The sequence below is a fragment of the Saccopteryx leptura genome, chromosome 2 (genome assembly GCF_036850995.1).
Source record: "Saccopteryx leptura isolate mSacLep1 chromosome 2, mSacLep1_pri_phased_curated, whole genome shotgun sequence".
Lineage (NCBI taxonomy): Eukaryota > Metazoa > Chordata > Mammalia > Chiroptera > Emballonuridae > Saccopteryx > Saccopteryx leptura.
The window spans coordinates 50,637,305-50,650,811 of NC_089504.1; the positions used below are offsets into that span (position 1 = coordinate 50,637,305).

The 13,507-nt window shown below is 34.2% G+C and overlaps 1 protein-coding gene across 5 annotated transcripts in view; it reads right to left on the reverse strand.

The window, feature by feature from the left end:
* The window catches only part of VPS13A (vacuolar protein sorting 13 homolog A), a 244,743-nt gene that overhangs the window by 139,038 nt on the left and 92,198 nt on the right, over positions 1–13,507 (reverse strand). For all 5 annotated transcript variants that reach the window (XM_066367951.1, XM_066367950.1, XM_066367953.1 and 2 more), the window contains exons 24-30: positions 11,729–11,810; positions 9,733–9,887; positions 9,259–9,415; positions 2,817–2,896; positions 1,828–1,887; positions 1,052–1,205; positions 1–117 (exon numbers count right to left, since the gene is read on the reverse strand). In XM_066367951.1, the coding sequence (XP_066224048.1) occupies positions 1–117; positions 1,052–1,205; positions 1,828–1,887; positions 2,817–2,896; positions 9,259–9,415; positions 9,733–9,887; positions 11,729–11,810 (805 nt within the window). The remainder of the gene's footprint in view (positions 118–1,051; positions 1,206–1,827; positions 1,888–2,816; positions 2,897–9,258; positions 9,416–9,732; positions 9,888–11,728; positions 11,811–13,507) is intronic.

Consider the following 13,507-nt stretch of genomic DNA (forward strand, 5'->3'; position numbering starts at 1 on the left):
CTTCAATCTTAATTTCAGAAATGTTACGTTTCTGATCTTTAATAAAGATCTGTAAACATGATAACTCTGCTAAAATCTGCAAGGTAATAATATCTTCATTCTTGGATCGTTTTAAATCTGCAAAAAAAAAATCACAGTGTAAAACCTAAGGAAAACCTTGTAATTACCTCACTATACTTATCAATTAAATAAAATATCACAACAAATAATAATAGTAGAGAAAAATTTGATTTATAGTTCAACTGAAAACAAGCAAGATATTTGCTAAAATTAGAAATTCCAAAAAACAATCAAATCTAATGAAAACAAAAAGCCAAACAAAAGCAAACAGATAAAACAAAAAAAAATGGTCGCTAGATTAGGCTAACATTTGAAATTCAGATATTGCTAATTATAAAATCATAAATCTTTTGAGAGTCAGTAATTACTAGGTGATACCTGTCATTAAACTTGTAACTTTTCACAGCTTAAAAAGTACTCTAATTAAAAATATATAATTATTACTCAAATTTTGTTCTATTTTCCTAATCTAAAGTAATGATTTTAAATGCATGAATTTTAATCTAAATCAAATACTTATGCAGTATAATCTTCAACTTAGAAGAATGGTATGATGAATAAAAAACACATTTTCTTCAGCAATAATCACTTTCCTTTACTATTATTTTCTAAAATTAACCTAGCATATAATGAATCTAGACTTTAAACTAGGCAACAAAATTTGAAAGACAGTATTATAAGTTAATAAGGCCAAGTCAATCTACTTGGTAAAAAAACTGGAGTTTAAATATTATACCAGTTTAATATCTACAGCAATGAGATAAAATTGTTTGTTTCTATTATTGCTTACAGTGGTGATTATGAAATCTTTTAAACCTTCAACTATTTAATAGATTAAAGATTTCATCTCATTTTTATTTAACTGAGGGCCTTTGATTATTACTTAAGTGGAAACAATTTCAACGGAGTTATTGGTCATTTGCAATAAATTATAATTTGCTTTAATAAAAAACAACAAAAAAACCTGGAGTTAAATTTTAAAGAAACATACGTATTTTTTTAATGACCTCTCCTTTGTCTTCAGTCTCTGCAACATACACTGGGGTTGATTTTTCCTCTAATTGTGGAAGGATATTATTAAAATAATTTATTGTATTCAGAAGTGCTTCAGTGTGCAAATGAATATCCAAAGAGGAAAAATTCACCTAAAAAACAAAGTTGATTTTAATAATAGGTCAATAAATATGTTTGTCTGCTCTGTATAAGGCATTATTAGTCTTGTGGTACAAAGGACTGAATTTATAACATTCCATTTTTTTTTTTTTTTTTGTATTTTTCTGAAGCTGGAAACAGGGAGAGACAGACAGACTCCCGCATGCGCCCGACCGGGATCCACCCGGCACGCCCACCAGGGGGCGACGCTCTGCCCACCAGGGGGCGATGCTCTGCCCCTCCAGGGCGTCGCTCTGTTGCGACCAGAGCCACTCTAGCGCCTGGGGCAGAGGCCAAGGAGCCATCCCCAGCGCCCGGGCCATCTTTGCTCCAATGGAGCCTCAGCTGCGGGAGGGGAAAAGAGAGACAGAGAGGAAGGAGAGGGGGAGGGGTGGAGAAGCAGATGGGCGCTTCTCCTGTGTGCCCTGGCCGGGAATCGAACCCGCCACTTCTGCACTCCAGGCTGACGCTCTACCACTGAGCCAACCAGCCAGGGCCACATTCCATTTTAATCCTCAAGGATCCTGAGTTCTAGTTATAAAATAATTTTCATAATATACTATTAACTTAGAAATACAGTATCTAATTAGAAAACAAATTATTATTCGTTGGTACCTTAATCAGTTGTGCAACATTATTATAGGTACTTTTCAAATCTGGTACATTCTTTTCAGCCTATTTAAAGAGAAAAAGAATCTGTTAGAAAATTTTTAATAAACATAACATAAATACAATTAATATATACAATGGTCCTAATAAACATGTGTAGAAAATTTCCAGCTACTTATACATATAATTATCTAAATGAACTGCTTCCACAGAACAAAAGAAATTTGGCACCTAGCAAGTGTTCGATAAATTATCAAGAGTAGAAAATTAAATATTATCAAGTGTAAAGAACAATCATTCAGTCATCAACAACCCTATAAGGTCCTTCCTAATTCTCCCTGTATGTGGAAACAAAATTTGTGGCAGAATTGTCTACCAAGTATCTAAATACTCCGTGGTATCTTTATATGCAGAACATCTATTTAATGCATAAACATCAAAAACCCTAAAATATCATATTTACATAATAGTAAAAATGGTCTTCAAAGTGATAAAAAGCTATTTCAGCATTATCTTAGTATAAAATAATGTGTCACATACATGAAGAAAGGTCAATGAAAACATGGAATAAATCATAAGTATACCATAGTTAACAAATGATAAAATGGATATCATAAATCAATATAAAAGATATGACACCAGGAGTAGGTGACAGGAAATTAGGTAACTTCCGACAATTGTAGGAAATCAGTGAAAGCTTCACCTCACATCATATATTGTATTAAATAGAATCAAGATTAAAGAGTTTTTTTCTTTCTGATACCTTGATAGGGGAAAGAACTGCAGGTTATTTCTACTTAGAACACAGGCTTTTTATTTTGCTAAATGAAGTGTTCTAGCTAATAAAGGATAAAACAAAATCTTAAAGTTTTAGGTGTTCTCGAGATCTCAATAGAATCAAGACCGAACTGAATATTCCTAAACTTATAAAACTTGATTATAACATTTCAGCCATCCATTTATCATAGCAACCAGATATAAATGGTATGGCTTACCTTCACATATTCCAGTGTTAACAGATCTTCCATTGTGTTATCCAGTGTTGTAATCAAATAAATTGGCTTTTCATTTTCATCTAAAAAAAATTTTTATAATTATTTTTTCATAGTAAAACAAAGTGAAAACAAATACAGGCAATGTTATTAAATATAAAATTGGAAAAGAAGGATTTCCTGTATCGGTTTTGAGCCTTGGATTCCATCTTACCCTAGTCAGATCCATCATCTTTTATCTTAAACTCTAAAAATGTAACTTCTCCTCACAATTCCCTTCCCTTCTCCTATGCCAAATGCTTAAAACTCTTACCCTGCCAAGATAGGAGGTAAGGTTTAAAAAATAAAGAGTAGTAATCAGCTAAAGAAAAAAATGGCTAATAGGAAATGAAATATATATAAAGAGAATTCTGGCCCTGAGCCATAGAAATATCTAAAAAAATAAGAAAATATATAAAGAGAATTCTGGCCCTGAGCCATAGAAATATCTAAAAAAAAAATTGTCAGACTCCCTGAAAACCTAAGTGTTGAGAAGAAATCAATTAGGTGTATGATAAGAAACAAAGTCTTCTTGTATATTAATATAGATTAAAATAAACTCTATTACCATACAAGCAGTCTTTACTAGTTGTATTACTGCTTTTGTTCAAAACCTAGGAAAATAAGTGGGGAAACTCCTGTAGAAGAGTATTTATATAAAGCCCTTAAAACTACCATTACCAAATTACATATGGCGACTAGAAATTAACATCTAGATACTGGAACAAAGGATTAACCCAATTGTACTACTCTTGAGAAAAAAAAATAGAACATACAAATTTAAAAGCTTAATAGTAGTTAAGCTGGACTTCTACTCCAGGTTCTATTTACATTTTAACCCTTAAAAAGATCCCTAGTTTTCTCATATTTATGCATTAATTGAACAACTATTTGCTGATCATATGCTTTGTGTAAGAAACTACTGTTCATTTCTTCCCACTCCAAGAAAACAAAAGCAAAAATAATACAAAAACAGGTGCAGTGATAATTGTGTATCTTGTATTTTGTGTGAAAGGGTTTTCTTATTTTTTGATTTTGAGAAAAGAAATTAATAAAAATAAACATGAAAATTAACAACTGGTGTCATACTTCTGGATTAACACAACACACTGCAAGTTGGTTTGACTATCTTTCCAATTATCAGAGCAAACTGTTTCTTGATGTAAAAAGCATAATAAAACAAAACTCTGTGTCAGCTACATATGATGGTTTTCTCAGCAAGAGAGGATAACAGCATCTACCACATTCAGGTTCTCAAGGGCTACCGAACAAGTATAGTGTGGAACTAAACTGTATAAATCATATCCAAAGACTGAGCTGCCAGGCTGGAATACTTAATTTGCCTCCCAAAATACAAATATAATTTAATCCAGGGCTCAAAAACACATAAAGTTTTCATGATACTAGTTAACTGACACCTTTGCCTGAGAAAGAGTTCCTAGATAAAATGACTTTCTTATATCCTTGAGATGTATATAAGCACACTTGGTACCTTTCTTAATTCCCACAGATAGAAGTTAAGATTTAAATTTTCACTTTTAAAGTTCTGTAACTCCCTTATTTTCAGTATCTCAATTTACTGGGGGGAAAAATCCTAAATGAGTTTAAAGTAGTTCACAACGTAGCTTGAATTTAAAATTTGAATCACTGATTAACTTTAAAAGTCAATCATCAAAAGAAGATCAAATTCCAGGATGACCAAAAGCAAAGTATTTTTACACACATGTAATAAGCAGAACATATTTATGTGTTCAAAAATAAAGTTAGAAATTTACTACCTTTAACTTCTAAAAAAATTTTTTTAAGACAACTGTACCAATAATCACATTAAATGTCAACAGATTAAATCTGACAGTTAAAAGACAGAGATTACCCGAGTGGATCAAAATAAGACCCAGCAGCCCTGGCCGGTTGGCTCAGCGGTAGAGCGTCAGCCTAGCGTGCGGAGGACCCAGGTTCGATTCCCGGCCAGGGCACACAGGAGAAGCGCCCATTTGCTTCTCCACCCCTCCGCCACGCTTTCCTCTGTCTCTCTCTTCCCCTCCCGAAGCCAAGGCTCCATTGGAGCAAAGATGGCCCGGGCACTGGGGATGGCTCTGCGGCCTCTGCCTCAGGTGCTGGAGTGGCTCTGGTCGCAACATGGCGACGCCCAGGATGGGCAGAGCATCGCCCCCTGGTGGGCGTGCCGGGTGGATCCCGGTCAGGCGCATGCGGGAGTCTGTCTGACTGTCTCTCCCTGTTTCCAGCTTCAGAAAAATGAAAAAAATAAAAAATAAAAAAAATAAGACCCAGCTATAAATTTTTTACAAGAAACCTACTTTATTTTTTTTTAATGTGGTCAACTGATTTTTTTAAGTTTAGTTGGTATACAATGTTATATACTACTTATATTAATTTCAGGTGTTAAACAGTGATTTCACATTTTTATACCCTATTATGTTATCACTAACTCTAGTATTCATCTGTCACCAAACATCACAATATTACTCACTATATTTCCCTTCATCTTTTTCATCTAACACTCCCATTTGCTTCCCCTCTAGCAACCATCACTTTGATCTGTTTCTATAAGTATGTTTCTGTTTTGTTTGTCCATTTGTTTTTTGTTTTTTTTAGATTCCACATATAAGTGAAACCAGTGTTTGTCTTTCACTGTCTGACTTATTTCACTTAGCATAACATTCTCTAGATACATTCATGTTGTCTCAAATTGCAAGATTTCATTCCATTTTATTCCTGCATAATATTCCTGTGTGTGTGTGTGTGTGTGTGTGTGTACACGTGTGCATATATGTATATACACCACATCTTCCTTATCCATCTATTGACGGGCTCCCAGGTGGTTTCCCTATCTTGGCTATTGTAGATAATACTAGAGGGTACAAATACTTTTCAAACTAGTGTTTTCACTTTCTTTAGATAAATACACAGAAATGGAATTGCTTTATCATATGGTGGTTCTATTTTTAATGTCTTGAGAAATCTCTATACTCTTTTTCATAGTGATGGCATCAATTTAAATCCCTACTAACAATACACAGTGGTTCCTTCCTTTTCTCCACATCCTCACTGATACTTATTTTTTGTCTTTTTTGTAATAGCCATTCTAACAGGTATAAGGTTAAGTATCTCACTGTGGTTTTGATTTTCACTGTGCTGATGATTAGTGATACTGAGCATCTTATAACTGTTGGTCATCTTTGGAAAAAAAGTTTATTCAGATTCTCCACCCATTTTTAAAATTGTATTGTTTGTTTTTCGCTTTTGAGTTGTATGAATTCTTTATATATTTTGGATATTAACCCCTTATCAGATATATGAATAGAAAATGTCTTCGCCCATCCAATAGGTTGCCTTTTCATTTGGCGATAATTTCCAATGCTGCACATGAACCTTTTAGTTTAGTGTGGTCCCACTTGGTTATTTTTAATTTTGACATCATAGTAAAAAAAATCATCAATCACTAAGACCACCTATGTTTTCTTCTGGAGGTTTGATGGTTTTAAGTCTTACATTGTGCCCTGGCCAGTTGGCTCAGCAGTAGTGTCAGCCTGGTGTGTGGAAGTCCCAGGTTTGATTCCTGGTCAGGGCACACAGAAGAAGCACCCATCTGCTTCCCCACCCCTGCCACTCCTCTTTCTCTTTCTTCCCCTCCTGCAGCCATGGCTCAAAATGATTCAAGCAAGCTGGCCCAGGTACTAAGGATGACTTCATGGACTTGCCTCAGGCACTAAAATAGCTCGGGTGCTGAGCAATTGAGAAGCAGCCCCAAATGGGCAGAGTATCACTGGATATGGGGGCTTTGCTGGGTAGATCCTGGTCGGGGTACATGTGGGAGTCTGCCTCTGCCTCCCCGTCTCTCACTTAATTTAAAAAAAAGTCTTACATTGAAGTCCATAGTCCATTTCAAGTTAATTTTTATATATGGTGTAACACAGTGGTAGAGTTTCATTCTTCTGCATGTGTTTGTCCAGTTCCCCAACACCGTTTACTTTCCCTATTGTGCATTCTTGACTCCTTTGTCATAAGCTAACTGACCACAAATGTGTGAGTTTATTTCTGGACTCTCTATGTTCTACTAATCTATATCTATTTATTTGCCAGTCCCTTCTTGGTTAAATTTATTCGTAGGTATTTTATTCTTTGTGATGCAATTATAAGTGCAATTGTTCCTTAAATTTCTTTCTCTGGTACTCCTTGTTAAAGTATAGAAATGCAACATATTTCTGTACATTGATTTTTTTATCCTGCAACTTTAATTTGTTTATTAATTTTAAAAGATTTTTTATTGTAGACTTTAGGGTTTTCTTTATTTGATACCATGTCATCTGCAAACAGTGACAGTTTTAGTATTTAGTCAATGAAGAAATCAAAAGAGAAACTTTAAAAAATACTTTGAAACAAATAAAATTGGAAATACAAAAATTTATGGGCTGCACAAAAGCAATAAGAGAGCAGTTCATAGTGATAAACACCTACCTCAAGGAACAAGGTAAGTCTCAAGTAAGAAATTTAGCTTTATACCTGAAGGAACCAGAGGAGGAGGAATAAATGAAATCTAGCGTTAGTAGAATGAAAGAAATAACAAGTATCAGAGCAGAAATACACGGAGTGTAAAAGATAATAGAAAAGATAAAAAAAAATAAAGCTGGTTCTTTGAAAACATAAAGTTGGCAAACCTTTAATTAGATTCACCAAGAAGAAAAGAGAGCACTTAATAAATAAAACCAGAAATGAAACAGGAGACATTATACCATATAGTTCATAAATACAAGAGATCTTGAGACTACTATGAAAAAGGTACTCTAACAAATTGGACACCAAGAAAAAATGGATAAATTCCTGACTTAATCAAGAAACAGAAAATCTAAGTAAACCAATTACTAATAAGGGGATTCAACCAGCACTCAAAAACCTTCCAACAACAAAAGCCTAGGACCAGATGACTTCACTTGTGAATTCTACTAAACATCTTCGAAAAGAAAAGAAGAGGAGGAAACACTTTCAAACTACTTTCAGAGGCTAGCATTGTTCTCACATGAAAACCACACAAGGACACCACAAGAAATAAAAATTACAGGCAGGATCTTTGATGAACACTGATGCAAAAAATTCTCATCAAATATTAGCATAGCAAATTCATGATCATACATCATGATCAAATAGGATTCATTCCAAGAATGTAATAAAGATGGTTCAGTAATATCCACAAATCAATGTTATCTACCTCATTAACAGAATAAAGTGAAACACACCTTAACAGTAAATGGCATATATTACATGACCACAGTTAACATCATACTCAACAGTGAAAAGCTAAAAGCTTTCCCACTAAGATAAGAAACAAGACAAAGATTCACTCTCATCACTTTTATTGAACATGGTATTTGAAGTCCTCACCAGAGTAACTGATAAAGAAAAAGTCTAAAGGCACCCAAATTGGAAATAGTGTGTCTTGATCATTCCACCAACCATTCAGAATTACCTTTCATGTAAAAATCCAAAATTTAAGAAAATATGAGTAATATCCTCCTAAATGCCTACAACAGAAAATAGAAATATTTTCTAAAATATCACGTAATTTATCTATATGATTATGGGACCTAAAGTGTTCATGGTAAGCAGACTAATATCATGCTCTCCTTTCCAAGAATGTCCATGCTCTCATCCCCCAAACCTGAAAATATGTTCTCTCCTATGACAAACTGAACTTTGCCGAGGTTGTTAAAGGGGAAATTAGTGTGGATTGTCCACAGATGCCCAATCTAATCACATTAGTTTTTAAGAGTGGAATCAAAAGGCAAAAGAAGATGTTAGATGATAGCATAAGAAGGACCTAATGCCCTGCACTCATACTGAGCTATAGAAGACAATGTATAAAAAAACAGAGATTCCACTAAGAGCTAAGGACAGTCGTAATAGTCAGCAGGGAACAGACTTAAACCACATGGAAGTGAATTCTGTCAATGCCTGAGTGAGAAAGAAAATGAATCTGCCCTGGAGATTCCAAAAAGAATTCCCCTTGGCATCTTGATTTATGCCTGTTGAGACTTATGGCAGGTTTCTTTTCTAAAAAAAATTTAAAATAATATATCTGTATTGTTTTAAGGCACTAAGTTTGTATTAAATTGTTACAATATCAATACAAAACAAATTCAGTGTTGTAGAATTCAGTTAAATCAATTTAAAATTAAACCATGACTATTTTATTGTCCATAATAAAAAAATACATATATCTTCACCTTCTATCTGGTCTACCTAGATTCCCAGATGTAAGATACAAACTAAAGACTAATTCATCATAATATTTCAGCAAATGTACTTATATAATACCTAGAGAATTTAAAACATTACATTAGGTAGTCAAACAATAAAATTAATAATTTTAAAACACAGAGATTCTTACCCAAGTACTCTGGGCATTTTAAACAGAATTCTTTCAAAAAGGCATTGGCTTTTAAATCAAATGTTCTAAGCTCTATTTCTGTGCCCAATCCTAAGACAACAATTTCTACCACGGGCAGTTCACAATCTTCAACAAGGTGATAAAACTGAATCAATACCTGGAAAAGAAAGAAAAATAAAAACTATCGTTATCTAAATCAAAGAATTGCTTATGTGGATGATGATTATATATGGATGGATATATGAGGTTTACATAAGATATAAATGGTATGTATTTAAAATTTAGGAAAGATTTTATAAAAACACAAACCTATAATACACACAAAGTAAAGGAAGAGAAAACAGTGCAACAACATTTGGATTCAGCTTATATAGGATGAAAGAACAGTGCCTATTAGTAACGACACTATATAAAGCTGTGAACAGCAAAAATAACAATTTAAATAAACCATATCAATTTTTTAATAGTACATACCTCTGGCACTTCAAATCTTACTTTATACTGAATAATATTTTTTGAACAATCCGGCTTTTGAACCTTTTTTTGTTGACAACTTTTAACTCTATCTGTTGACTGATAATGTTCTTCCAAGGGACTACATGGTGCATCATAAAATTCCTCCTCTGAATCTAAATATCATAAAATATTGTTTAAGTCAACAACTAAAATGATTTACTTAATAACATATTTATAATTTGTTATAATTTAAAACACTAAAAGCAGGCTATTTCAAAAATATAATGTAAAAATGAGAAGATAAATCTTAAAAATACAGATATTATATCTGAAAAAATAACATTCTTCATGACCAAAAAAGTATTGAAACTTAACAAAATGCAATCTTTACCTTAAAATCATTGGTCTATTGGCCCTAGCCATTTGGCACAGTGGAAGAGCACTGGCCCAGCATATGGATATCCCAAGTTCGATTCCTGGTCAAGGCACACAGAAGAAGCGACCATCTGCTTCTCCAACTCTCTCCCTCCCCTTCTCCTTCTCTCTCTCTTTTCCTGCAGCCATGGCTCAATTGGTTCAAGTGACTTGGCCTCAGGTGATAAGAATGACTCTGTGGCCTCTGCTTCAGGCGCTAAAAAAATGACTCTGTTGCTGAGCCAAGGAGCAACGGCCCCCAATGGGGGCTTGGCAGGTGGATCCCAGTTGAGGCACATGCGGGAGTCTGTCTCTCTACCTCCCCTCCTCTCACTAAAATAAATAAAATAAAATAAATACATCAGTCTATTTAATAATGGCTAAAGAAAATTTTATACTAAATGCCAATATCAATGACTACCATATCCTAAATACTCAAAGGAACATAGTAATATGCTCTGTCTGGGGAGAAAAGGACTTAGTTACAAACTGCAATATTAAAAGCAGAGGCAGGTCCTGAAGTTTGAAGAAACCGAGATGCAGTACTACTTCATATATAAATATATACTTGTAAATACATGATAATAAAATCCTAAAAATTGCTATTAAAAAAGAACTCAGAAAACTATAAAATCATTTTAAAAATGTTAAAAAAAAAAAATAAAACCAGCTGAAGCTTATCCCTAATAACCTTAGACTGAGTTTTGGGTGTAGATTATCTCACAAATAGCATCTTCTCCCTCCTTCCCTGGTCACCACACACAAAGGAAAACATTCTCTGAAAAACTGAGAATCAGCCCTGGCTTTGTAGCACAGCGGATAGGGCATCAGCCTAGCATAATGATGCTCCAGGTTTGATCCCGGTCAGTGCACACAAGAGAAGCAACCACCTGCTTCTCTCCCCCATCCTCTTCCCCTTCTCTCTCTCTTCTCCTCCCACAGCCAGTGGCTCAACTGATTGGAGCACATCAGCCCCGGATGCTGAGGACAGTTCAGTTGATTCAAGCATCAGCCCCAGACAGGGGTTGCCAGGTGGATCCCAGTCAGGGTGCATGTGGGAGTCTATCTCATTATCTTCCCTCCTCTGACTTAAAAAACAAAAACAAAAAAAGTAAATTACTAGTGGTCCTTGTGATTAAGTTAAACTTTTATGTACCAAAAATCCCACTGCAAAAGTAACTTTAAGGAACATTCAAGCCCTGGCCGGTTGGCTCAGCAGTAGAGTATTGGTCCAGAGTGTGGAAGTCCCGGGTTCAGTTCCCGGCCAGGGCACACAGGAAGTGGGCACAGGAGAAGCGCCCCATCTGTTTCAGCACTTCTCTACTTCCTCCTCTCCTCTCTCCCCTCCCCCCTCCCTTGGGGGAGGAAGGGTGGCTCCTCCCCCCCACCCTCCTTCCCTGTCTCCCCCACCCACCTTCCTTAAAAAAAAAGAAAAAAGAAAAAAGAAAAAAAGAACATTCAAATTATACTGTTTTAAGGAAATTTAAGTAAAATTTCTAAAAAATATGCAAAAATTTATTGTCTGAAATTTTTTATATGGCTTCAAAATAAAAATTACTTCCATGAGATATTTATAATAAGGAAAATGTCCTAATTTTACCATCTTCAGCAAATGTAAGCTCCAAGAGAGGAATCTTTTTCTGTGCAATTTGTGATGTTCCCAAAGAAGAGGACCTTTGGATCTGAAAGGAAAGTAATTCACGGCTAATTAGCACAAATACTTTTATTGAAAGTTCAAAGACAATTTTGACTGGAAAAAAACCTAGTCTGAATTATATAAGTAAATTATAAAATGTGTATTTAAAGAAGTGATCGTACATTTTAGGGCTAAATATAAATTGTACAACTATTTTACTAATTTCTTTGTTGACAGGCTTTGAGTCTAAAGAGATCTTAGATATATCTAAATAAGGAAGCCACTTTATGATATCCATGAGAAACAACCAAAACTCTCAAATAAAGCCTCTACAGTTGAGGAGTTTTCAGTTTTATTTTAATTTTTAAAGATATTTCAGCAAATGTACTTGTAAACTGTTTTGGGATATATGGCATACAAAAACATTAATGCAGCGAAAAACCATAATACAAGATACCCTGAATCTTCCACCCAAGCCAAGAAACAAAGCAGTACCATCGCTTACCTAGAGCACCTGATAGGCTCCCCCTTGATCACATTCCCTACCACTAATCATGATTTTGCTTTATTTTAGTTTGTTTTAAACCTATGAATGATTATCTAAATAATGCATTTTACTTCTGCATCTTTCTATAATATAGGAAAAGAATATATTATATATATTTTCCAGTGACATTATTCTACAAATAATCTTTTATTTTTATCAATATTGATAGTTTATTCATTCTCACTGCTATATTGTATACCATTTATGAATAAATCACTACTTTTTTGTCCTGTACACCGTTGATAAATATTTGTATTGTTCACAGACATTTCTTTTTACTCACAGTGGCACTATAGACATCCTTGAACTTTGCCCTTGGCGCTCACATGTAAGACTTTTCGTGGTGTATATATCCAAGACTGGAAATGCATATGTTCACCTTACTAAGTACTTATCAAATTGTTTCCACAAGTGGTTGCAACACATACATTAATGTCAGCAGATTAGAGTTTGTATGGTACCATATCCTCAAGAATGTTTAATGTCTTCAGATATTTCAAATTTTACCAACATCATTGATAATTTCATGCTAATTTTAACCTAGTTAAAAATTTCACAAACGTGTAATACAATAGTTATACATCATATTATAGGTTCATGGGTTATTTGTGTTTGTCCCTCTCTGAATCCTGTTCATTTGGGAAAACATTTTTATTAAAATATAACCTAGTACCTATGAGTACATAACTGTAAATATAAAGTTCAATAAATCCTGAAAGAATAAACATACTCATGCACCCAAAATCCAGCTCCAGGAACAGAACATGACCAACAACTCAGAAGCCTCCCTCATGCTCTTCAGAATCATTAAGCATACTACCAAAAGGTAATGACCATGCTGCCCTAATATTAACTTTTAATGTACTAAAACTTTTACACCTAAATCCATAAAAGATGTTTTGCATTTTCCTAATGAGTAATGAAGTCACACACCTAGTCACGTGTCTGTCTGCTCATTTCTTATTTGGCTGCTGCCTTCCAAAAAGACTTAAGTCTTTTAAGTTATATGTGTTGAAAATATTTTTCCCAATTGATCAGCTTGCCTTTATTATTTTTCAGTGTCTCTCAAAAATCAGAAAATTTTAATTTGCATGAGATCTAATTTATTTTTCTTCTTTTGTGTTTGTACTCTTTAAAATCCAAGATATCTTCACTTACCACAAGGACTCAAAGATTTTCTCTTATGTTTTTTGTTA